At 38.7% G+C, this 26,962-nt stretch overlaps 3 protein-coding genes across 3 annotated transcripts; 2 read left to right on the top strand and 1 right to left on the bottom strand.

Moving 5' to 3' along the window:
* LOC121941704 (PRELI domain-containing protein 1, mitochondrial-like) lies at nt 1–16,471 on the bottom strand. The gene is made up of 6 exons (XM_042484549.1): nt 16,336–16,471; nt 13,996–14,202; nt 11,594–11,819; nt 9,684–9,797; nt 8,343–8,421; nt 1–1,128 (listed from the first exon to the last, which is right to left on the bottom strand). The coding sequence occupies exons 2-6, from the start codon at nt 14,085–14,087 to the stop codon at nt 1,007–1,009; spliced, it is 633 nt and encodes a 210-aa protein (XP_042340483.1). The 5' UTR covers nt 14,088–14,202; nt 16,336–16,471; the 3' UTR covers nt 1–1,006.
* Nucleotides 16,472–17,493: 1,022 nt separating this feature from the next.
* On the top strand, nt 17,494–20,063 carry ndufb6 (NADH:ubiquinone oxidoreductase subunit B). Its single transcript, XM_042485598.1, has 4 exons — nt 17,494–17,742; nt 18,654–18,746; nt 19,629–19,673; nt 19,930–20,063. The coding sequence occupies exons 1-4, from the start codon at nt 17,563–17,565 to the stop codon at nt 19,993–19,995; spliced, it is 384 nt and encodes a 127-aa protein (XP_042341532.1). The 5' UTR covers nt 17,494–17,562; the 3' UTR covers nt 19,996–20,063.
* Nucleotides 20,064–20,862: 799 nt separating this feature from the next.
* On the top strand, nt 20,863–25,313 carry toporsa (topoisomerase I binding, arginine/serine-rich a). The gene is made up of 2 exons (XM_042485893.1): nt 20,863–21,001; nt 22,336–25,313. Exon 2 carries the CDS (start codon nt 22,339–22,341, stop codon nt 24,685–24,687), a length of 2,349 nt encoding a protein of 782 aa, XP_042341827.1. The 5' UTR covers nt 20,863–21,001; nt 22,336–22,338; the 3' UTR covers nt 24,688–25,313.
* The last annotated feature ends 1,649 nt before the right edge of the window (nt 25,314–26,962 follow it).

The raw sequence follows: 26,962 nt of genomic DNA, 5'->3' as shown, positions 1-26,962 counted from the left end.
AAAAAAAATCCACCTAAAAAGGAATGCAATCAATGAAATCTTTACAATAATATATCATCTTAATCACAGCTTAAGCTTCATATCAACAGGCAGACTGAAATCTAAAATATTTTCACTATCGCACCTCAGGCATACAGTTAAAGGCTAATCACATTACAGAGTAAATCAGCGCAGAGCTGTGAGAACTTTGCTCAGTCTGATTTTTTTTCCACAGAAGTCACTTTGGTATCTTGTGATTATCAAAGCTTCAGCACAGGCCGTTCTGGCAGTGACTCACCAGTAGCATTTACACCATTTCTTTTAATTAATGTACGCACTATCACAGAATACGCTGTGTGCTTAGACCTGTAACGCACTGTGTGCTGATGTGTTTGAGTTCAGTCTAAAATCTAGAAAATGTCAAATAAGGAAGAAATCATGAGGAAATTGTCATTATAGATTGACTGAAAAATATATGCTGCGTGCAACCATCAAATCAGGATCCCCGTCCTTCCTTGTGTATGTTAATTTGAAAATACACAGCAACAGCATTGTGATGTAGTCTAATGTGAACTTACGGCCGGACCAGTGCCAAAAGCACAATAATATCTCAGTGTTACAACAGCTGATGCATGTCTTAAAGTGGTGAAATTATTTATCATTTTGCATGAAAATATAATAAATATTCAAAATACCAAAATAGATACTCTGATGATTACATATATGGCAAAAGATGGACATGTGCATTCATACCTGACGTAGTTACAGCATTAAAGGGTGCTGCTGGTCACAATCTGAATGTTTCCACAAAGGCAAAATGTTTCAGACAAAAGGCTCAGGACCTGAGATTTAACAAAGACAGAGAGCTGAGGACAGAGACAGAAAAAGATAGAAGTCAAACCGTAGAGGAGACAGGCTGCTTCATTTGAAAGAAGAAAGAGATCAGCAAGATCTCAGAAAACTTCAGTCCAGTTGAGACGATCGAGACGATCAAAAGGCATCGCGTTGAGGTCATGTCACTGTCCTGTCAGACGTACTGCTGGGGTTTCTGTGGGACAGCAGCAGCAGAAGCCAGGCTCTTGGCTGCCTCTTTGGCCTTTTCTGATGCGTCCTTCACTGTGTCCCTGAGCAGCCGCTGGGGCGTCTCTCCTGTGAGAGTCCACAGAGCGTCCAGAGAGAGAGAGAGAGAGAGAGAGAGGACAGGACAAAATGTTTTCTTCAGCCTTTTTCAGACATGGAATATACATCATGTTCTAAAAGTAACGCCTTTTTGTTCAGACTTATACGGCTTTGTGAAGACAGGACAGAAAATTCACAGAAAAAAGCCCAGCGGGAGCAAAAGGTTTGGCACCTGCTCTTGGCCCTGATCTTAATTAACCAGTTTAAAAATATGTACTAAAACATGATTTTCATGAGGTACAGGGATGAAGGTGTCACCAGGTGTCTATAAGGGTTACTGTTTATTTTCCTAGTTTATCTTTTTTTCCCCCTTTCTTTCTGTAAATAATAACTTTTTTGGGTATGTGGGTGTATGAATATTGTTTAGTTAATTAGAGTATATGTTTAAATAAATCAGGAAGTGATTAATTAAAATTCAATGTCTTATGCAGAAGGGGTGGGATTAAATAAATTTTTACGTCTCACTCCTTTTCAAATGTAAACTAAGTCATTGTGTCTTTGATTTCTTTTGCTTTATGTTTTCATTGTCTGTCAATACTTTTTTTTTGTCTATCTGCTTGTTTGTATAATCATTTATATATTTTCTTTAACAGGTTCTAAAAAAATAAATAAATGAAATGTAATGTGAAAAAAGTGATGACATATGATTCAGACTTGTGCTGTGTTGAAAGTTTTACCGAAATGTTACCAGGTCCGACCGAGTAAGATTGCTTTTTAAGACTTTTACATGCTTATTCATGCATTAGGCCAACATGTTGAGTCGTTATCATCACATTTATGTAAGCAGTTAAATTCCTGAAAGAGGCTTTTCCTGATGACATGCATGATGGAAAGGTGATAAATCAAAATTATCACAGACTTCCTCTTAAATGAGAAAATGCTTCTTAAAAAAGCCTTTGAGCACACCAGCATTTGTACTGCTGCTATGAACTGCCTCACACTGGCTGCACGGTCCGTTTGTGCCTGACCTGACTCTGAACCCTCAGACTTTAAGTATCTCACATGAGAAGGACAACAACCACAATCACAACACAGCGGAGCAGCTTCCCTTAAGAGAGACGGAAAGAGAGCAGAGACGAGCTGCTTCCTTCAGACAAAGCAGCAGATATGCGTTTTTCCTGGGAGGATGGCTGCACGCTGACAGAGGCAGAAAGCTCTTCATGTTTGGACAATAATTGGAGGGAGGGTATCTTTGCAATTTATAGTTGCCAAAAAGCAAACAAAAGTGTTAGCTATGAAACAATAAAAACATACCAAATGGTGAAAATTGGCTTTTACTGTATTGACAACAACGACAAAAATCATGTCATGCGTGTTTTAGTGGAGCCGATGTCAACCCCTTTTAAAATTAGAATGGCTGAGAGGTGACGGACAGGCTGCAGATTTTTACATATTTCCTTTTGCTCAGTAAAGTTTAGCTGATTTATCTGTATGGTTGATTTGCTGTTTGTGTCACGCAGGGGCCCCAATAACTCTGCTGAAAGTGAAAGGTGACTAAATTCACTGCTTGTATGAAAGCACCAAAGTTCAGATTCACTTTGAGGTATTTTTACAATTGCAGAAAAATCTCAGCATTCTCATGGTCTGCTTGCCAGTTTTTTGACAGTTTTAAGTGTGTTTTAGGTTTTTATTTTCCTCAAATTACTAAGCTTGGTTGGTACCACAGTATACCAGGGTATTTAGAAATTCTCACAGTATTAAAAATAAACTCCTTCTTGTATTCATCTATTTGTATGTGGTGCACAGCACGCATCACCAGAGGTCACCTGAGCTTAAAGACATGGCGATTAGAAACGTAGCTGTAAACTGCGCTGTAAAAGCCATTTTTTTGCGAGCCCTTATAATTTCCCATTTTTTGAAGGGTAACTTGAATGCGTCACCTGAACTCTCGGGGTGCCCTCATTAAAGGCAGGTGTGTGAAATTAGCTGAAGAAGACGCAGTCTTCAACCGCCGTGTTATTTTGGTTAAATCTCAGTTTTACTGTTTGATAAATTCAATTTTTAACAAAATGATTTGAACTTAGTTTCACCAAGGCCTGTTTTATGGGAAATGTTTATTTTTTGTTATCTTTTCTCCTTTGAACGCCACAATCTGACAAATCAGTTGAGCATCACACAGAAACTCTCCAAACATCCTGTAATCAGAAGAACCCGAAGAACCCGGATTCATCAGAAACCGTGAGTAAAATACAGCCATTTGATCATATCTCATGGTGTCTGTTTGCGCCCATGCAAAAACGGCATATTTCACCACGAACTAGGTCGATTAAAAGTCGACCAAACCAGAGTTGATGATTGCTGACACTCTGAACTACACGACCACGTACGACTCGTAAGTTGGACGAAGACTCAGACGACCTATAATGTGTAATAGGTCTTAAAAAATGGCATAATACATGGATTCATATTAAGTCTGTAGCAGTAAGTTTCCTGCAGTGGCGGGATATGTGTGTACTCCTCCACCTGCATGCGAGTTCATGTCGCGCGCGCCCCGGCTATAAATGTCCACATTTGTGAGATGCGCCTCGGATCCTGAAATGTCCCTTCACGGACACAGCACAACTATATGTTTTATTTGCAAATGCACACTTGACTTGAACAGACACCTGTCACCGCCGCACCCAGAAAAATAAACGAAATGCTTTCGTTAGCTCGCGAGCCAAAAGAGCCTCGACCATAAAAGCTTTAACCCAGAGAGCAAGAAAGCACGTGGCTACTCGATATGCAGAATAGCGTGCATATTAAGTAGCCACGTGCTTTCTTGCTATCGGACTTTCTGCAGTGGACAGACAGAGGAAGCTGGCAGTCAGACCTCGCGGGAGGACATTTTTATTATATTGCTTTGGTGTTAACAATTCATAAGTTGTGTGGACTCATCATTATGATTTTTTATTTCTATAATGTCACATGTTGTTAACAGCGTTATTTAAAACATTGTCTCTCAGCCCTGGAACTCAAATCATTGTCATATGGTAGAAAAAAGTATTTTAAAAATGTAATTTCATAAAGGTGCCATGGTTTGAACTATGGACAACTAATAAGTGCAGTTCAAGTTAAATCCATGAGTAAGATTGCTTTAAACAAAACACTTGAACAAAAAATACACATCTTAAACACAATCGGTTAACCAAAAGTAGACTCTGGAAGGTCCCTAGGGGCATTAGGGTTTTAATTATGTTACTGTCATGGTGTTTATATAATAGACGGTAATATAAAGAATAAAAGTGTAATTTTAATCAGTCTCCATGTGGAATGGTGACAGCTGTGTCATTTTTGTTTTGTTTGTACATCAGCTCTTTCAAGGGGCATCATGATGACTCGGGACTTGGACTCCTCTTTGGTGACCCACCCTCGAAACACTGGTGCCTCGACTCGGACTAGAGAGTTGGTGAGTCAACTGCAACATTGGGACTACCTAACTAGACGATTAACAACTTAGATGGGGGCGAGGGGTATAACCATCATATACTGTATACCCCAATGAAATTTAAAAGCCCAGAAGTGGCTTTTGATTTTTAATGAATTATACAAAAAACATATCATGACACCTTTTGCCATTTTTACTTGCTCCTGCAATGTCATTGCAAAGAAAAAAAGTCTAAAACACTGCAACATGCACTGCAATCTTTTAGGGAAGCTGTCGTGAAATCAAGCATTTTAGACCACAGATATCGCCCAAAAAATGTCGTAATCCTGGAGGGACTGCTAGTTGATTCATTGTATGATGGTTGTAACTAGATTAAGATAGAAGTGTATATAAACTGTGATACTTTTCCAATCATTTGGTCGAATTATCACTGAGTTATTGACTTTAGCAGTGAATACTAGCACTACAGACTGAAGTGCATTCAGCTCTATGTGGTAAATGTTAATACACGACTGTTACAAGAAGAGATGTTCCTTTAAAAATCACCTGTACTGTAATTCAGAAAGTTTAAATACAGGACAGGGTAATTATGAGCACCAGTTTCTCCGAAAACTTCAGTGAACTCATTTCATAGTTTTGCATCAGCTTTTACTCAGGGCCTTTCCAGCTGTTATCACAAGCAGCAATGCTAATTAACTGAATGAACTAAATGTATTCATTGCAAGAGATCAGAAATCTGCTGAGCGAATTGTTAAAAATACTGGATGTGGACTTGTGAGGTAAGAATTGTGTACAGTCAAGTTAATCTAATCTAGTTCACCATCCAGATCAGCTACAGGTAGAGTCACACAGACCCAGGAGCACTGCATGCAGTCTGCATTACATTAAAGCTTTCCCTCACACTCTCTACTCTGTCCAATCAATCAGGAGTTTTTTCCCCAAACTGGACAGTTAAGAACTGCATAAAAACATCAGAACAACCAGAAATTATGATTTTACAGTGGTTACAGCAGCAACACTGAGTACCTCCCTGATCTCTATCACTTATCAGTGACTATACTGCCATGCAATGGCAAACTGCAGTAATTGACACTATTTTGAAAGTCACAAATATTTGCATCTACTGTGCAACATACATGTGATTTTTTTTATTCTCCAAATCCCCAAATCTTAAAATCTGCATTAAATGTAAAACACAAGAACAAATACACAGGATGTGCCTTCTGAGTTTGCATTCTGACATTATATAATAAAGAATAAAGTAAACACTTTTGCAGTGTTTATTTTATTCTACATGTATGTGGCATACTGATAAATATATTAAAATCTAAATATTGATATGTGCAGAGGGAGCATATTCTTATTATAAAGTTTTTGGATGGACTGCAGCGAGTGAGGCCAGCCCTATAAATGTGACTGTGTTAGTGACGATGTAAGTGTTTGAGTTTCCCCACTGACCGTTGCTCCTCCAAAATGAACAAGTGCTGACAGTCCTCTATTATTCCTCGTTTGCCATAACCAGCGAAGCATATTAGGATGGTGGAATTATCAAACTAGCTAGCTAGCTGTTACATGAGTGAAATGCTACAACTAATTACTTCATCAACACACTTGTCACAGCCTAGGAAAGCACATTGCTATCATCAGTCGAATGGCAACTTTGTTTGGCTCATTTTCTATAGCCACTGAAACGTTTGCATAAAACCAGGGTGGAATTAGCAAATTATCTTACTGGCAGTTACAGTTCAGGAAAAAGACCCTCATCAATTTGTTTTAAAACAGCCTTTATGACACACAAGCCCTAAAATTAATGGGTAACATTATTGAATATTACACACTGAAATGTCGGAATGGGTGCATAGACCTTAGTAACAACCCGTAACTACAGGACGACCATTTATCAATTTGACCGATTAATCGGTGCCCATAGCTCATTTAACAAACTATTTTTACTGGCAGGACTTCGCTCCGATGATCACACAGGGATGTACATCCCCGACCAGAGAAAGCAGGTACGTTCTGCTGCGTAACTGTGAGTACTATTCTTCATTTTAACATGTATTTACAGTGATTTTTGGCCTGGACAGCAACAGCAGGGCAAAGTACTTTCTGTTACTGAGTAAATACTGCCACTTCCTGTTTTCAAAGCCCTCGGTCATCTCATACGCTGTGCAGCTGTACTAGGTTTAGACTTTTTGTCTTATTCAAATAGAATTTAGACTGTAACTAAAAAGTTAAAGATGATTTTTAAATAACAAAAACAAAAAGACACCACAATGTCAATCACAAGCACAATTCTTACTGCAGTGGGTAGAATTAATACTTGATGACCTGTTTGTTTGCTGGAAGAAATATTCATTGTCGAATCTGGGGAAAAAAGAAACACTGGCACTATTTTTTGTCAAATAAAAAGGTCACGACTAGGGTTCACTTTTTATCTGGGGGTCAACTAAACTAAACACAGTCTACATCTACACCAACGCTAAATCAACTTCTCGGTCACTTTTACTCCAACTTTTCCAGACACATTCGGTGTGTATCTGCACACAGAACACACAAAGGGAGACTGTCACTACCTCCGCTACACAGCCTACAGTGTGACGCTGTTATGTGGCATCATGTGACAACCCTGGGCAAGGCCTGGGCTGGCAGATGGATGCCCCACCGCTAACATACTTACCACAACGCTCAGCCTGATCCCAATCCCTGCAGTGCCATCAACAAAGGGGCAGTGGGACAGAATCATAACAATGTCCTTTCAGACAACAGTACGCTGCATCAGCACAACACACACTTTGTAGCACAACACTCACTCGTCAGGCTCCGCTGCCAAACAAGGCGCTGCATTTCTCCACTAACAGCGCCCTGTGATTTAAATTCACCTCTCCGATCATTTAAATGTAATCGAACTTGGAATATTGGCATTTCTATCAATTTTGTGTTACTACTTAGTCTTGAAACTTTGATCAATTATGCAATCTATGGTTTTATCTTTTTTTCTTGTTTTTAATATGATTGCTATTTAGAAGTGGAGGGATCTTCATGAGCAATTTTCGGTTTTAATTTCTCCTGCAAATCTAGTACTCATACACACACACACACACACACACACACATTCCTCCCTTGTTGTGACGGAGAACACACATTTGCAAATGGTGCAGTTTTCTACAGGTGCCACTAGTTACTGAAGTCCTGTATTTTACAGACAGCACCTTTAATAATGTAATGTCAGGTTATTGATGCATTTCCCCCATTCGTCTCTCAGGCTTTTTATGTGCCTGTCACACTGCCTGCTCTACAGTTTTTTGTTTATGCAACACTGACTGCCTAAATTGTTTTGGTCTAAACCTAAATTCAGGCTGTTTGTCACTGTAGTTGCCATGGTTTCATATCCCTCTGTAGTCACATGGTATTTCTGAGCAACAATAACTGCTGAAATTAACCTGTTTCTGAGACAAACATATGGTGTAGGGGTAGGCAATGCTTACAACTTTCCTATTTGAGAATTTTTGCAAAACATTTGGGTAAACATCTGAATGTCTGGGGCGAGTTATTTCAGCTTTTATTTTTACCGCATTCATGAAAACACACGATGAGGATGTTGAGCCATACATGCAATGTACAGATAATGTATAAATAAATGGGTAATATAAATAGTGCACAATGTGTCGCAGCCTGTTTTGAAAAAAATGAAGCCCTACTTCTCGTCTGAGTCTCTCCTCTCCACAAATAGCGACAGTTAAAAATAAACTGTTTTGTTTCCATCTTCTCCTTCCCTTGCACTTTTCTCCCGTTTCTGCTGGTGAAGTGTACGTACCCTGTAAGTTGGTCAAAGCGTATTCCAGCCCTTTCATGGCCTTCACCTGGTTGCTCTTGAATCGGGCCAATCCAAACTCCTGGGAAAAGTCAGAACAGGAAATGGCTTTACAAGGGGGTGACGTTTAAAAAAACAACACTGAGCTTTACAGTCCTCTCTCCTTTTCTCTGGGGATATCAAAGCAAGCCTGGCATCTTCCACATCTAAAAACAACACATTTCATATGTTTTTGGCATCGTTTCCACTTCTCCCCTCAAATCTTCCATTTCTTTATTCTGGCGTTTGCACACAGGCCTCCACGCCTCTACTGCCCATACTATGACCTACCAATCAAACTACGGCGCCAAGTTTCATGTCTGCAGAACGTTCCGGCTCACAGCAAATTAAACAAAGGCATAACAGCTTAAATGCTTAATAGGCCAGAGCATGTGCACCAAATTTAGTGAAATTCTATCCTCTACTTACTGAGGTACACATTTTTGTTGTTTGGGGAGCCCACTTTGGGTCAGGATCAAAATGCTTTGGTAGGTCAAATTGTTAATGAGTTATGGCCAATTTATTGCTAAGCTCCACCCATTGTAAAGACTTTGATGGATAGCAGCCACAATTTTTGACTGATCTTGTTCATTTATAATAGAAATGTGTATCTATGTCCAGCAATGCTATATACCAACATTGGTGTTTATAGACAAAAAATGCAAAAATCTGATGTCATATTATTTTTTGTAGAGCACATTCAGCTGGATTTTTTTGCCAAATTTCAAGTCAGTTAGACGTATGGTGTGAGGGGTGTGACCTGGGGTCGTAATTACAGCACCACCATGTGACCAATTAGTCAAAGGGGCACAAATTCGATAGGTTTCTGACCCTGCATGGCTTGAACTCAATTAAAAAACAATATAAGGCTTCTAAATTAGGAATATATTTCAGTGTGTCTGCAGCTCTGCTTGTAGTTCCTGCTGATGTCTGCTAGAGGGCGCCATAACACCAGGAACCAGTAAATTTAATACTTTGTCAACAAAATGTAATGCTGTTGATGATTTTAAGAATCCTAAATTCAGTGTTTTTAAAGGACCTCCTGGGAACCCCATTGAGCTGGATATCTGCTGAATTTCAAGTCAATCGCAGTTATAATATCAGGGTCGTTGCATTTTCAAAATCACGTTTCTTTGGGCATTAATTACATCACCACCAACTGGCAGACTGGGGTCACATAATAATTATAATAGTAATAAAAAAAAGACAGAATAAAAGAGATAATTTTGAAGATATCAGATACAATCAGAATAGTTTAACATGTTGATTTAAGAATTGGTAATTGAACAAAAAGGGTAAAAGTACCTGAATAGGTCTGGAGAAGCCGTAAACATTTGAAGATATCCATGCCTCCCGTTTCAGCTGGGTGGTGGCTGGCTGCTCCGCCGAGTCTCGGAAAATACAACGCTCCTCAACCGACTAACATGAAGGAAGAGAAAAGTGACAGCAAATAAGATAAAGGGCCAGGCTGTCGAACAGTTGATCAGGCAGAGCAGGAACAGCAGCAAACGAGACAAATGAATGTATTTTATGAACAGCTTTGACAAACAGGCACTTGAGAGCTGAACTATAATGAAAACACATGCTTAAAACAAATTAATATACTTTTCCTTCATGATCACGCTTCATGACATTTGTGGACATTACAAACCGAATTGACTTGTAAGTGTCTTTGTTAGGTTTAGTTTTAATATGAGAGTTCATTTTAATATAACAAACCACTGAGTACAGCATATTACATGTTTTTCCAGTGTAATTTGGATGCTTTATTCAGACAGTTAATTTAATGCGACCAGTTAGTTGAACTTCCAATTTTGTTTCATACTGCTGCAGATTAAAACACCAGTAGCGTGATCCATCCTGCATGAGCAGATAGTGTGCAGCAGGGAGAGTGTGAACATGGCACACCTCAAAGCCACATGACGTCCGGGTCATGTCAAGGTTCTTCTTTCCTGGGAGATTATTGCATCTGAACTGTTCAAACACTTGCCTCCTTTGAAGATCAGTCTGCTTAAATTAATATTTCTTTTACACTCCTGCAGTTACCAGCTACACCTGTCTGCACAGAGTTCAGTATTTTCTACTCTGCAAACATCAAACGAGAAAACTGCAACACTGATGATGAACAAGAGGTTTGTTTTTTTAATTTATGAATTTATTTTGGAAATGCGGATGAATAATCTTGATTCTTGTATGAATCAGTTTTCATAAGAATTCAGTACACTGTACAGCTGTTGTTTGTGGTAAGATGTCGCCAACTTTTAAGTAGAAATAATGAACTTCTTAGTGTGCAGTTGCATATACAGTTGCAACACCGGAATTGATGCCCTCTAGTCTCTACTTAATTTGTGCAATAATTCAATTGGTCCATACACTGCAATAAATTTGTCTGTTCAAAACTCTTATTTAATTTTACTCATTACGCTCTGAGTTTATATTCAGCACACCTGTAGCAAGGCGTATTTTTCTGCTTTTAAATGTATATATTCTGTTATATACTGCAGCATAATGCACTTTTTTCTTGCATACTTATTTTTATTATATTTCTCTATGCCTGTATACAGTATAAGATCTACTGTAAGGTATTCGAATTATCATTCACTTGGAGTCATTTTTCAGACAAATATTAACTCTCTATTAGATTAGTCCTAACCAACTCGTGAGATAAATATCATGTAATAGACTTTTTGCTGCTGTGCTTCTTTTTTCCCCAGCTCATCGCTAACTGTGTCTGTCCGCCTTTTGGTGCGAAGTGATGTACATGTTCAGTGAAAACGATGCTATGAGAACAGTGAGTAAACAAGGACAGTAAAGCTGCGGCTCAGACAGCTGAACAATGAACTGAAACTCAATATAAAGCTCCGCATAGCCAAAGGAAGCTGCAGCTTCAGGTGATGATTCTCTGTAGATCACTTTGAGAAACGCCTTTCATATTGACTCATTGTATTCACGTTATCATGTGATACATTACTATAAAAATAATGATTATAGCCAAAAAAATGCTCCAATCAAGCGAATGTCACAGATTTAGCTTAGTAGTGCGAGCTGTGTGCATAAGGCCAATGAGACCCACTGGTGGATGACAACTTGACAAATTTATTGATTTTCACTTTTTTCAAAGACTTATGGGAAATTTCCAGCAAAAAAAGGTTCAATACTAAGAAAAGGAAACGTGAACCTAAAGGCAACAAGCCACAGAGAGTCAGACGCCTCACCATGAGAGTCGTGTGGTTCAGGTTCCAGGTGTAGGTGGTCAGGCTCCTGTTGACGGGGTCCACGATGGAGTCCTCGATGATGTACACAGAGCGAGCCATGCCAGAGGGGAAGATGTGCTCTGCCCAGCGAGGCAGCCGATTGGTCTTCATCAGGAGGCGTCTGGAGAGGAGCCGGTTATCCGCAGTCACCTCCCGGTACACAACGTCCTCTGTGAGAACATGAGTGCTGATGGGTACAAAAACACAGCCATGTCAGCGAGATGGTCACTGGTAAAGGACAGGATAACAATTCACTTTAAGTCTGTATTTGTAAGCGGTCCACAATGAAACCGTTATTGCTTCCTGTAAGAGATCCATTCCCCCAATGTGTGTGATTAGGGACAAAGTCTGTAGTTGTTGTTTTGTTTTGTGTTGTTTTCTGCCTGTGTGTTTTAGACAGACTTGGTAAAAATGTGAACTTCTTTAACTTTCAGGTTAAAAATCAGTTTATGATTAATTTCAGTTCTGTTTAAAACTATGCTCCACTTTTAAAGAGAAAACATGTTTTTTGGGGTCCTGGTGCATTGTTTTCTGCACAAAATGCCTGTGTGATGTTTGTGAGATTTTATAGAACAAGATTCTGATGTTTTTAGGTCGAGTCAGAGTGATCTGACAGTTATGAAAATGCCAAACTTAGTTTTACTTCTCCGTTGTGATTCTCAGTTCTCTGTCTTAATCGTGGCTGAGGGCTCTTTTCAGTTGTGTGCACACGGTTCACCTAAACTGTTTCCAAGGTTTCTGCAATGCACTTGTCACAGGGTGATGTGGTATGAGTGAGCTAGTGTTCGATTAGATCGGTCACTTTGAGGGTCTTGGTCTCGTTTTGGAATTGAATGAACATTGACTTGGTCTTGTCTCGGTCTCGGACGTAGCGGATTCCAGATTTTTAATCTAGACCAGTTGAAACCACAAAGGATTTATTTGTTACTCCCTTCTTTAAATCCAGCCAAGTCACTTGTAGCTTGCTTTTTTTGTCACCAATAACGGCTGCCACCCATCATAGAACTCAGAGGAGAATTGTTCTCACACACACACACACACACACACACACACACACACACAGTCTTAGTCTTCAGTCTCAGCACACTCAGGTCTCAGCCAAGTCTTGGTCTTGACTACAACACTAGTGTGTGCATGAGGGAATGTCTGTGCGGTCTGGTCTTGGTGGCGGCGCTGTGTGGTTGTGGGAACTTCCTGTGTTTGCGAAGTGTTCGCTGGGTGCAGCCGGTGCTGATGGGTGCGCTGTGCTTCTACCTCCCTCCCCACAGCTAATGAGGCACAAGTGTGTGGGGTCTGCGCGTGCTGAGAGGAGTACCGACGACACATGGAGGAGAAAGGGAAGACGCCAACCTGTGACGGGTCCAGAGTCCTGCAGAGCCCGGGAGGACGGAGGACAGCTCGCAAGAGAGAGGGACGCAGGCTCGACGCAGACGCACGCCGCTGCAAAGACACGAACACGCTTCGTGGGAAAGCGGAGGGGTGAATGCACGCCTCACTCCTGCTCCAGTTAGGTCCCTCTTTTATATTTGATGGTCATAAATGTTTAAACGTGAAGAGACGATAATACTGACTGGATCAGAGACTGACAAAAACTTTTGCTTGCCCAGTTTGCTTATTTTAATGAATTATTTCCCTTCATTATATTTGCTTTATTAGTGTTAATATTTGATTTGTTTTTGAATTCAAATTATTTTGGCTCACCCTTTTCAGTTAAAGTTGATGTCATGCTATGTTAACGCCTGATATAAAGAGGAGGCAGAGACAGATGAAGACGCCACGTGCCTGAGAGACCTTTAATACCGAGACATTTTGCATGGTCTGAGTACCTGGACTCATTTTAAGTTATTTTAACTAGGTTTAACTTTGCTTTTAACCTAACCATTTATCAATTTGTTCAAAAGCATAACTACTGTCTGCATGCTGTTTTGGGTCCGCACAACTCCTCAGTAGATTTTATCAGATTTTATCAAATTTGTAAGTCACGCTGAACCCGTGACACACTCCACCCACGCTAACTAAATGCAATAACAAGATTCCTGCAGGTCTACAAACACTCAGTAACTTTGCTTCATCCCAGCAGCCCTCTAGAGAGTTGAGAATTTGGAAATGCAAAATGGTTTTCAATAATATTTGAATCATAACGATGTCCTTTATCATCCGAATATCAAGTTAAATTTTTATTTTGTTACTAATCCATCATAACTGATTTAAAATTTTTACTAAAAACAACAAACTCACTCACTCATGTCACTCAAAACTTGACTAAGTTCAGCAAGTATAATTGTTGGTTCTTGTTTTCATTTCAGGCTCTGAACCACGGACATCGAGATTGGGTTGTGTTGACTTTACAAAATACTGAGTACCTGAATGGGTTTGGGTACCTCTGCCAAAAAGCAGAGACAACGTGGTCCCACGTACTCCTGATGTCTGCGCTGTTACAGAAATACTTGACCATTCTTCTCTTGCTGTTGAACAGGGTGGCCTGAATCCCGAACCCTGCGGTTCCTGGCTGCGACTACACAAGACAATGAAAACTTGGGTGCTGACTCCATCCAAAGTCTAGCACAGTCCTGCACAGGAGAAGAGACAAAAAAACATTCACTTACAGTCTTACACAGAATAGCAACAGTATGTAACTTAAGTCTAATTTAAACCAAAGACAAACATCCATATGTAGAAATTTCTGCTCAGAAACATTACCATTAGCCTTACAGACCGGTAATAGGCCACATTTTGTTTTGTAACTCTGAAGAAAGTGAGAATGAGTTTTTTTTTTATTATTTAATTGTCCTGTTGGTGAAGACTTAACAGTTGAACCTTTCAGAAAAATGACCATTTATGTTTTTGGTTTTATTTTGTGTGGATGAACATGAAAAAATCTGAGTTTTGTTTAAGTCAGAGTATTTTGTTTGGGAACTGAGCTGTACGATAATGTGCATTCTGGATTGATCACTGCAACAATATTATTATGGTGTCTTGTAAATCCATGAGGGTTGGGATGTGTGCATGACACACACATAAGAATCAAATCAAAATCAAATCAATCAACCATTAGTAAGCCATAGGTACAACAGACTGTAGACATTATTAACATGATTTGATTTTCACATATTGCATTGACATGTACAAAGATATTTTATAAAGAGAAAATTATTTGACATTATTATTATTATTGGAGTTCATAATGTTTAATAATTAACCATATAAATGTTGACATCCTGTTTTACTGTGGTAGCTATCTGTATCTCTCAGTACATCAATGAGCAGGACTGCTTAATAGCAGTATTAGATTTTAATATGATTTGCCTCATTTTGATTATGTAACTTCCTTTGGTATTATCTTTTTTGCTGGTTTTGCCAGTCAGTTTTGTCTAATTAATTTATCCATAAAATGTTTCTCAATTGTTATGTTGGTACATTTTCTTCATCTCCATATCAAATTATAAAATCATTCACACCATGACAGAGGGTTGTATTCACATCTCCCACTCCTGCTGCAGTGTTTTCTATCAACAGATGAGTAAAATAACCTCTCCATTGATACGTACTCGTTATATTGTCAGTACAATAGGTTTTCCAGCATTCTCTCCAATGCAGCCTTGCATTAACTGTTTACAGTACTGGCCATGTTGTGCATTGTTGTCTCTATACATTTAGTTTTTTTTACCTGCTTGCCTGTACTTAATGACTGACTGCAAAATGTAATTGCTCCAAATGAAATCTATAAGAATGTTTTTATGTTAACCCTTTGAAACCTTGATTGACATTAGTTTTCTTGTGCCGCTTTCAGGCGCCCTTCAGAAGCTGTTAAACCCTTTAAAACCAGAGCAAAATTGTTCCATTTCTTTTGAAAATATGGGCAGTGAGCAACTAGGCAAGAAAAGTCCTACCCAGTGCAAGAAATGAGTATAAGGTAACAAGAAAAAGATGTGAAAGTTATCATTTTAAAAGGAAAACACTAAAAAAAAAAGGTCCAGAAAACTATATGAATAATTATTAGAATTATACACACACACAAACACATATATATGCCCATTTTTTAAACTTTTTTTTTTAGATAATTTTTTTTGTCTCTTTTTTTTACAACTAATTTTGCTAATTCGGAGCCATGTCTTTTTTAAGTCGCTCATTGCCTTCACTTGTTTTGTTTTTTTGTTTGTTTGTTTTTTTCCCAAGAAAGCAAATCAATTTGCTTAGGTTTCTGAGGGTTAAAGTGCAGATTAAATATCATTTTTACCAAACTAACGCTACAGTCATATATGCATATCTTTATTCATCAAAACACATCCTAATAGACACGTAAAAGTAAACTGTATTTATTCCAACAGCTCCACAATAACTGAAACATATGGTCTGTGAGGATTACGCAATCTGAACATATGTCGCGTTGACTTTTGCTGATGTTATAGTTTGCTCTTAGCTCGGTGGCTAATGTTAGTGCCGACTAACAACACGTTAGTTCCGTGAACAGCGAACCGTGTAAAGCTGACTTAGATAAATCATGAAAGTTTGCTATTTAACGGTGATATCACGATTAACTAAAAAATCGGTATACTTGTTATTTTACAGCTCGATCATGAATGGGCTGACAGCTAACTAACCATAACAATAACTCTACCAAGGTTAATTCAGTTTAGCTTGTAGCATTTACGCTAGGAGAGTTTTAACAGGTCCACGCGATCGGTAAACAAAATAAGTCTTACCTGACGTCACTGCTTATGAAATATCAGGCTAATAAATATCCACAGAGGGCCTGATTGTTGTACATTTATCCCGCAAATTAAATAACGCTAGTTGATTGCATCCATCCTGCATGTGACAGGACAGGCAGAGACTGAAGTATTCTTCTTCTTTTACAGCGAACCACAAACCAGCTTGAAAGGTGCATCTCACCACCTACTGTAGTAGTAGAGTAATGCAACAACAAGTTGTTCAAGTCTATGCACATTAATACATGATAATTAACTAATAAATCCCTGGACTTTTGTAGTTCATATGTGTTTAAGATAACTGCGCATGTTCAAAACTTTCTGTACATTCAAGAAAAAAAGGCCTTTTCTGCAGCACATTACTGCAAGTTGGCATTTTTCTGATTACCGAAGTGTGACTCATCAGTAAAATATTGTCATGTCATAAACCAAAAACTGTGACTGAACTAATTGCCTGCAGTGTGTGAACTGACTGCATCTCTCGCATCAGTTTTCTGTCACTCAGAATGATTCAGTTAGTTGTTTTACTGCATTACAAATAGTAGAACAAATGAATACAAAAATAAGAAAAGGAAAACACATCATGCCACATATTATCTTCCCTCACAGTATTTTTGTTTTTTTTATTTGTATTTCCTCAATTTTATTGACATATAAAAAACATATATATTCAATATTTTCAAAACAGAAAATGTATAGCAAAATGTCATAATGAAAATAAATTAAATTGCATAATAAAATGCAGAGGAAAGACAGAAACGTAACAAAAAACTATGTATATTCAGGGTCTGATATAAAAATTGGATTTAAATGAAATTTGTGAATAATCTTGTTTGTTTTGCCTATTTAAAAATTATGTTTTACATTTTCAGTTGTCATATATTTCAAATTATGTATCTTGAAAAGATATAAAAAGAGAGTAGCTTTGAAAGCCAAATCATTTTATGTGTATTACATTTTGCTAAAATAATAATAAAATGGCTTACGTACTTTTCATCATATGAGAAATTGGGATTTTTAAAAATTAGTAATACATATATTTTGTTAGTGGGACATGTTTTTATCCAGTCCAGCAGGTGTCGCTGTGAAATTTGTCCCACTGAACTTGTGTCACGTTTCCGCTTGTCCTTCTTCTTCTGGGTCGGTGCTGTTTTGTGCTAAAGGAAGTGTCCTCCATGGTGTCATTGTAGGACTGCCGAGGTTGAACATCAGAAATAAGCGATGTCTGGTTACACACCAGACGAGAAGCTCCGTCTGGAGCAGCTTCGAAAGCTCCGGAGACAGTGGCTGAAGGACCAGGAGCTCAGCCCGAGGGAGCCCGTGGTACAAGCCAAACCTCCGGGCCCCGTCGCCAGATTCTGGGCTGGCTTTCTGGAGCCCAAGAGCCTGTGGAGGCTTTACGTGAGTCCCGGTGCACAGCTAAGGCTAACTAGCTAGCATAAACAACCACGAATGATACAAGCGATATATCATTAAACAAACTACATATTTTTCATAGTATAACCACGGCCAGTTTCATGAAAGTTAACATATTTATAGCTAAAATACAGCTGAATGTTCACCTTTAACATGGCCAAACAGCTAACGTTAGCTTGTTCATGTCAGGCTTGTTGTTATTTTCACCGTTTGCTGAATTAATAGCTTGTTAACTTGTGTCTGTTGTTATAGGCTGTAAATATACAGTTTATGGTTGTACTATGTTTATGATATGGCTGTGGGGGTTCCTGTTATTATGCCATATTCTGCTGTGACTTCTACAATGTATATATTAGTTATGCTGTAGTATCTTTTAAAACTATCTTTTCAATATTGTGATTGTTATTTTTCAATTCTATCTTTTTGTTTTTGAGTGTTGCTGTACTTTGCCTTATATTTTTGGCATTTTAATGTCTTTCTTGCATGTTTAACCCTCTGAAACCTGAACAAACTTTATTCCAAAAACATGAACAGAAAGTAATGAGCAACTCCAGGATAAATGGCCCAAATATCAGCAAAATAATTAAGTTACAAATGAATTGTTTGATAAAATAAAAAAAGAAAGAAACGAAAAGTAAAAACAAAACAAAAAAGAAAGAAAAGAAACACATGAGAAAGTGTTGTTATATTTTTATTTTACTGAGTTATGGTATTGCTTTTCTTTTACATGAGGTACTATATTCTATGAAACTGTTTTAAGCACACTGTATTTGTGAGTATTTCACAGCTGAATATTTTACATGCATAAACTCTTCACCTGCTCAGAATCAACACTGGGATTCATGATGCATTACTCTATATGAAATAACCTGTCTTTAATGTGTATCTTCTTACAGACCTACAAAGCATACCAAGGTGGAGTTTTCACATTAACGCGCCTGTTGATTCCTGCTTGGATTGTTCACTACTGTGTGAAATACCATATTTCTGTAAGTCAACAGAAATATTTAACAATATTTAAACAGAGTACTACTCGGAGTAAACAGAATAGAGACTTAAATGAGTGTGGTCAAAACCTGGTGAACAGAATTTTATGACTTCATAAGCAGGACTCCTGGAAGCTGTGTGCACTAGAGTTAGACCTCTCAGCTCCATACGCTTTTCTTTTAATCACTTGCACATGTCACTTCCTGAATAATAACTTTTTAATGTTTTAAGTATCTAAACCAGGCATACTCAACTTGCTTTGCCCAGTGGCCACCTTTTGCAAAATGAAATGAAAAAAGGCCAGGGGTCACTCAATAAACAAATACTAATAACATTTATCAGATAAAATGAATAAACAATGCAGATCCAGTTGCAGGGGCCCATCAGGTCAGCTGTATGCAGCTGAGTTTCTACAATCTGAGGACATTTGGGACCTCTGTTGGGTTCAGGCAATCAACTTATGGCTTTTTTTTAACAAACAAGATCTATTGCGATGCTTTTTCATGCACTCATGCACCTTATTGACCGTTTAAAGTACAAAAGAAAAACCCTCAGTTTGAATTACTTTATTTCCTCTACAAATGAGAAAATGGTCAATGTGCTACCTGGCATCCTATCATGTGCCAGATTTGGCCCTTTGGCTGCAAGTTGAGTATCACTGATCTAAAGTGTTATTTCATTCTTTAGGCAGCATACAAGTATGGTGACTTGCAAGTAATGCAGGAGTATTTTAGAATGACAGATATGCAGCACTTGCTTTATTGCATTTTTTTTATTGTCTCTTTCATTTGACATACAAGTGCACCATGCGTCACTGTGCACATCACATAGTCAATTCCTGCAGGTGTCAGTGTACTAAATAACAATTTCATTGTTCCCCACAGCAAAGGCCATATGGCATTGTGGAGCTGAAACCCAAGCTGTTCCCTGTAAGTAATACTAATTTAGTAATTCTGCCACTGTACCATTAATGTTTCTTAAATTATTAAAATCAAAACACTTATTTTTTTAAATACATACCACTGCTTATTAGCTTGCTTTACCAGCCATAGTAAGATCTCATAGTCCCACAGTTTGTTTCCTTTCAAACAGACCAATCTCCTGAGATGCTCTGATTTCTGCTCTCTAGGATGTCTTCATGGTGAAAAAGATTTCTAATTGTTTCATCCTTGTTTGTGTGTTAAGGGTGATACCATCCTGGAGACGGGTGAAGTTGTTCCAGATCTCCCCGAGAGCCATGGTCATCACTGAAGTTGGATTAATTCATTGATTTGCTGTTGTAAAAACTGTGTATATGCCAATAAAATATTACAAAGGTATTCACGAGTGTGTGATTTTTACAAAGTAACGTAAAGAGAGACAGATTACAGTGGAGATTAATAATGAATGTTTTAATGCTTCAATGAGCGAGAGGCTGTTGAATGTCTTTAATAAAAACAGTTCACTGCCAGATCATGGTTAAAAAAACAAACATATTTTGTCAACTTAACTTTAGTATGGTAGCAGTTAGCTGTGAATGACACGCTAATGATTGTTGTTGTTTCTTTGAAGCAGGATAAGGGGTTAAGGATGTAATGCAAGGAAAATAAAAATTAAAATGTCATAAGCTAAAAGATATCAGCTAAAAAGAGAATTTAATTTGTCATTACTTTATTTAGAGAGATTCAAAGTTTGTACTAACTCTGGTACAACATAAAGAAACCACTAAATGCCTTACTTTTCCATTGATGTGACTCAGGTGGTGTTTCATATTGCTATAAACTGGACGGACAATCCTCATCTTATAAATATCATTGCATATATATATATACTATGTGGTATCATATGACAGAAAAACAAGGCCTATGACTTAGGTTATGGTAACTGTAGACCGGAAGTGAGGGAAAAAAGTGGGTTACAAATGATGTATGAAGAAGCTCAGTGCCGAGAGATAATACTGTAGAATAATTATTATTGTTGAAATGTAAATAAGAATGACTTAAACATGTTTAATCCTGATTTGGCTGCGTGTGTGTATGTAAAGACTAGTTTTTGGTGGTTCTTAAAAATGAAAAGATTGTGCTTTTATTGTGAAGAGCGGAAGTGGCTTTTCGCTTGAATCAAAAATATAAAAATATGGACGCGGTGTAGTGAAGCCAGGTTTGTGGGCTTGTAAAGAGTCAGTCCTGAATGACAGCTATGTAGAAATGAATGGTTTTCATGAAGACGGAGACGTCTAATCTGTCTTCAACCGCATACCTGTCCGAGGAAGCCAAAAGTAATTTTTTAACAACTTTTCTCGAACGTCTTAACTAGCCGTAGAGGTGTTAGCCTACCAAGCTAATGACATGTAGCTAGCTTGCTAACTTTAGCCAACCAAGTTCATCACTTCTTGGACTAACTAAGTTTTTAGTTTCGAGTAGCGGTAACGCCGGTGTACCTCTGACAGAATAGTTGAATATGACGTCAGAACTGTTGTAATAATGTCAGATTTTAGCGTATTTCCGACTCAAATGTTAGTCTTTTCTGTGAGGGGGAACCCTTAAAATAGGCGCTGTTCTAGCATAACCTGCTAAGCTAGCTAAAGCTAACCGAAAACAACAACGTAATCAAAGGGGAAAATGAATATTAGTTTAATTGTATGTTTAATCAGATATGTACCTTTCAGTCGTCTCGATGTCTTATTGATATCAGCACTAACGTTAGATAAATAAGACATTTTCCGGGTCTTTTATACAAGCACCAGACGTGATGTAACGTTTTGTGTATAATAGTTATGTATCACGGACTATCAGAACCGTATACACATTGATTATAGCTTATAGTTAAGCATGATTGTCTCCAATATATTCTCCTCTGTATCTTACTAAAAGACAAGGTTGTTCTTATAACATCAACATCTGACATTATTACAAGATACATTAATGAATTGATATCAATTAAATTGGTTTGTTTATGAATGCAGTCGGAACATGTAGTGCTTTAACATGTGTATAATGTTTTTATATAGACATGCATTTGGAGAGAGACGGTAATGTTCCTATTTCCTAAAACTAAGCTAATATGTCACAATATAAGTAGACGCGGCAATATTAATCATCGTGTATCATATACAATGGCAAAAATGTATTTATTTACATATTACATAGTTTCCATCATGATAGGAAATTGTCCCTTATAAGAAGAATGATTAACAGTAACTGGACAAGGATACACCTGTCAACAGTAGCAGGTCATTATCCTCCACAATGATATATGGTTTAAAGTGATGCATACTGTATATGTGAAGAAAGAAGCTTACATTTTGTTTGCAAGATACAGCAAGTCCAAACTAATCTGGCACGATAAATAATTTCTTGGCAAGTCACAGTTTGCTAACTTTTCAGTGCATATTTTTCCAGTGAACAGGAGAATATTTTGTGCAATTATAGGATTAATTGTAAACTTAAGCTGCTTAAGAATATAGGTCTGATTTTACTTAACTACAGCACACCAGTAGGTCTTTACATGTTGCTCTATGGCTGCTTTACTATTTTTTATTTTTCATATACAAGAATTTAACGATAATGTCATTCTGTAATAATATAAACCTTATGTTTCTTTTCTTGTCAGACTATGTCAGCAATCAAGATTGCCCTGCAGCAAAGCCAGAAGAGGGGCAGGAGGAAAACCTCTGAAGCAATGTCTGCAGAGGTGTCGCCGGACTCCAAGTGTCCCATCTGTTTGGACATATTTAACAACATTTCCTACCTGGACCTCTGCCTTCACAAGTTCTGTTTCCGCTGTATTCATGAGTGGTCCAAGAACAAAGCCGAGTGCCCTCTATGCAAACAGCCATTTCATTCAATCTATCACAGTATAAAATCAGAGCAAGACTTTAAGAAGTATGACCTTCGGCCAGTGGAAAGTACCTCTTTTGGGACCTTTCAGGGAGTGCGGTTTAGATATCGCACGACTCTTACTGGAGTCCACCGACAGATGAGAGGAAGGACGTCTCCACCTCCAGACAATGGAGTAATGTTTGAGGCCTCAGCAAACCCTCCACAACAGACACAGGACCGCTACATCCGGCGGATGATGATGAGGTTGGCAGCCAAGAGGAGAGCTGCGAGTGAAGGCAGGGCAGTAAACAATGTCAGAGAGCAGGAAATGGTAAACTTCAGGAGGGAACTGTACCGACGGGGCGTGAAGGTTCGGAGTATCCGAGATGGTGGCCGTTCCAGAGACACTTCAGCTGAGTTCTTCCGAAGAAATCCTGCCTGCCTACATAGACTGATCCCCTGGCTAAAAAGAGAACTCGTTGTGCTGTATGGGGCCCACGGCTCTTTGGTCAACATAGTTCAGCACATCATCATGTCACGCATCACACGTTATGACATGGAGGATAGAGCTATTCAGGAAGAGCTCAGGCCGTTCCTCCAGGGGCGCACAGAGCACTTCCTGCATGAGTTTATCACCTTTGCAAAGTCCCCCTTCAATATGGAGGCTTATGATCAGCATGCTGTCTACGACTGCCCGGCCCCTTCCTCAAATGAAGACAGCAGCTCCAATTCATCTGTAATAGCAATTTCAGAGGATGAAGAGCACTCTGCAGATCTGGACCCACCAGGAGACTCCACATCTACTCTGAGGCACTCCATGTGGGATGATGAGACGCCTGGGCCATCGTATTCTACGACTGCAGAGCAAAGCAGGGCAGAGTGTCTGTCAGTCCCTGACTCGGACTCAGACAGCAGTTTAGAGGAGGAGACACATGAGTCTGGGGTCTCTACACAGCAAACGAGCTCTCATAACCAAACAGACCCAATTCAGGGTGAATTTAACAATGAAGAGTGTCCGTCTTATGACAGCGACGACTGTATCATTGTTGGTTATGTAAAACCAACAGCAGAGAGGACGCCTTTGCTGGTCCAGCTCTCCTCTAACTCAGATGAGTCTGACTGTGAAGATATAAAAGCAGTGCCTCTTCTACCTCAACACATCCGCTTCTCCAGTCTCAGTCCTGTAGCTTCTCAGAGTAGTGATCCAAGTGGTGCTGGACAGTCAGAAAATGCAGAATCAGAACACTTTCACTATTTGGCTTCAAAAGAAAGATGTAGCTCTTCAACATCTAGCAGGCACAAGACATCCAGCAAGTCAGTCAGAAAAGACACAGATAGAAGATTTTGCAGCAATGATAGATCAAGGGAGAGGTATTGGTCCAAGGACAGAGACCGGAGGAAAAAGAGGAGGTCAAGAAGCACAGAGCGCAGGTACTCTAGCAGGAGCCCGGTGACCTCAAAATCTGTCAGTAATTATAAAAAGAGGGACAGTGATAATAGCTATCAGTCACTTAGACATTATAGCGAAGACAGAACTGATAGTGGCCGTTACGCAGAGAGGCGATCCTACTATTACAGTAGCCGCAAATACTCAGCTCGGCGCTCTCGCTCCAGGAGCCGCAGCAGGGACTCGCGTAGACGAGACAGGAGGCACTCTCGTTCTATGACTTGTTCTAGCAGTCGCTCCCCTTCTACAAAAAGGAGATCTCACAATGACAAGCCCGGTGGGAAGAGAAAATACAAAACAAGACATTTGGAGGAAACATCCAAAAATGAATTTTCCCATTCGGATGCTGAAGGTGACTCCCCTACAAAACACAAGAAAAAGAGCAAAGAGAAGCATCGCAAAAAGTCCAAAGACAGGTCGAGAAAGACCAGCAGGAGCCTCAGCGTCGAGCTCGTCAACGAGGAAAACTGTCACGAGCGAAGCAAGCGTCACCATAAGAAAAAGAAGAAACACAAGAAGAAAAGCAAAAGGCACAAGAGTAATGAACGCACAGAGAAGCTCTCCCCTGCTGTCATTACCATTGAGAGTGACAGTGATTCTTTTGCCGCGCAGGTCAGCAGCACGAATAAGGACGACCCCATCAACAGTACCGCAGATGACCCTGCTGATCCCGCCCCTTCGAACTCTCTGGAGTAGTTATTTGGATGTTCAGCTTCCTGCTGTGTGTGGTGGGAACTGATGGATCCTTCCTCAGCTGCTAATACCTGCCAGCAGTATTTTAGATCCAAACAATATTCAGTATGTTGATTTTCTCCAGACCGTAAAGGATAATATGAATACATGTATCCCTTTAAATGCCAGCAAAGTGTTTTCCACTGAGACAGCTCATGGGACGCTGGCGGACATGACAGACGCAGATATCTGCGATCAACTGGAAAGCGGTCATCATTGGATAAATGACCGTGTTTTAGAGACCTAGTTTCTTGACTGTGTTAACAAACACCTAAAAAAGCTCTATTTTATGTGCAAAGTGCCACAATGAACAGAATAGAATTATATTGGGAGTTGCATATCTTTTTAAGTGTCAGTTCTTATTCAGGAAATTCATTTTCTTAAATGGATGCATTTTATTTCTAAGGTGCTCTCAGGGATAAAATATAACAGTGATTTTTCTTTTGTCACCTTACATCTGCTATGTTCTTGAGGCAAAACAATGTCACCTACTGCACATGGAGTAGTACTCATTATCTGCCGATGGTGTTTGGACTTCAGAATGGGTTCTTTTGTATTCAATTTTATTTAAAATAAATTGTAAAGAGCAGCTGTGTGTTGTGTGGTGTTTGTTGTAGGAGTGGATTAACTATATTGAAATGCTGCAGGGTTTATATTAATAATAGCTGCCATACATGTGCCAAGTTTTTTAATGGGACTTCAGCTAGACTGACACTTTTACACATTGTGTTTTGTAAATGATACAGTAATGTAGTCAAACACACTTGTTACATAACACACACTCCATGTTCATAGAAATTCCAATTTAATTGAAGGTTGGTGTTTCCACTATGCAGTAGATCAGGTAAAACGGGTTTTTTTAAACACCTAGTTTGATATGTGGTTTTCATAGAGAACAAGAGATTAAGTGACAAATGTACCATTAACAACATTTTACAACACTATATCCAAGATAAGAGGATTGTGAAATGTTGTAACTTACCCAGTTTAGTAGTTTACATCTTGTGTTAAAGCTTCAAACTAGATTAAATGTATTAAATACATTATAGGGGAGAGATGAAAGATGGAAAATGTGAGTACAGCGGAAATTACTGAAAGTGCTCTGCATACCTTTGTCGCCTGGCAAAGAGAAGGAGTAGCCATAATTTTGCATGCTATTTCAGAGAACTCAAAGATCCTATCTAGTTCCTGCGCCTATTTAAATGAACAGTTCACTTTCTACTTGATGAGAAAAGACATTTGCTCCCTGTCTTTTGTATGCCTTCCACAATACAGATATGCAAAGTGCTGGGGTGATAAAACTCTAAAGTGTAGAAGTTTGGGATGCAAAACTTTTAATTTCTTTATTTAATCAAGTTCTGAAAACTTAAATTAACACTGATATTTAATTTATCTTTTAATTTATCTTTTGGCTGTGTTGAGGGAAGGCTCTGTATGTGTGTGAAAAGGCAGTTAATGTTAGGCAGTCAAATATCTGTTTTTTTTTTTATAGGTGTGTGTGTGTGCGCGCGCGTGTGAGGTTGGTCTTTGGACATCTTGCAGTGCTAATTTATATGAGTAAACTACACTGAAATTGCATATTTTTTGTTTTCTAAATTGCCTACCTGAAGGCCAAATTAAGTCAGGCAGTGTTCACATTAAAGGACTATACCACAGTTTTTTCACAATTATGCATGTCTTACAACAAATCATATGTACTCTTCTTTAAAGGGCTGCAGACCATTTCAAAAGCATGCTCTTGTGTTTTGAATATTTATGTGCCTTTTTTGACTTTCCAGTATCTTTTTTTAAACAATATGAGAAAATCGCTCATTATATCACCTTGTTGAGACAAGCACAGGTGACATACTATACAGTTATGAAAGTATAGTGGTGTGGTAAATAATGTTTGAAACGCACATTGAGCTGAAAAGCTTTTACTTCAACTGTATAAGTACAAACAACTAAAGAAGATGTTATGTTTACTGGTGGATAACAGGGCGTTACAAGAAAACTGTAGTTTTGTTGTTAAATGAATAGAAACTAACAGCTTACCCTCAGATAAGGGGAAGGGTAAATAATTAGTTTACTTTGAATAACGGTCAGTGGTTGTGCCGGTAGCCTATATAAATAGCCTCAAACCACTAGACTATTATCTAATCCACTGGCTTTCAACCCCAGGGTCCCAGACCCCATTGGAGGTTGCCAAAGCTTCACAGGGGTTCCTTAGGTCTTTTTATTTTAAGGAGTGTAAGAAAAC

Source organism: Plectropomus leopardus, chromosome 4, assembly GCF_008729295.1.
Source record: "Plectropomus leopardus isolate mb chromosome 4, YSFRI_Pleo_2.0, whole genome shotgun sequence".
Classification (NCBI taxonomy): domain Eukaryota; kingdom Metazoa; phylum Chordata; class Actinopteri; order Perciformes; family Serranidae; genus Plectropomus; species Plectropomus leopardus.
The sequence above is the reverse complement of the archived record's forward strand: the minus strand, read 5'-3'. Positions and strand labels throughout refer to the sequence as shown.

Bases quoted from the DNA above. Each gene is read 5' to 3' on its own strand.
- LOC121941704 (XM_042484549.1), bottom strand. From the start codon at position 14,087: ATGGTCAAGTATTTCTGTAACAGCGCAGACATCAGGAGTACGTGGGAC. The intron at 8,422-9,683 runs GTACTTTTACCC...GACTTTTCCCAG, and splicing joins GCTTCTCCAGACCTATTCAG to GAGTTTGGATTGGCCCGATT. The intron at 1,129-8,342 runs GTACGTACACTT...GGACTCTCACAG, and splicing joins CGCTTTGACCAACTTACAGG to GAGAGACGCCCCAGCGGCTG.
- ndufb6 (XM_042485598.1), top strand. From the start codon at position 17,563: ATGTCTGGTTACACACCAGACGAGAAGCTCCGTCTGGAGCAGCTTCGA. The intron at 17,743-18,653 runs GTGAGTCCCGGT...ATCTTCTTACAG, and splicing joins AGAGCCTGTGGAGGCTTTAC to ACCTACAAAGCATACCAAGG. The intron at 19,674-19,929 runs GTAAGTAATACT...TTGTGTGTTAAG, and splicing joins TGAAACCCAAGCTGTTCCCT to GGTGATACCATCCTGGAGAC.
- toporsa (XM_042485893.1), top strand. From the start codon at position 22,339: ATGTCAGCAATCAAGATTGCCCTGCAGCAAAGCCAGAAGAGGGGCAGG.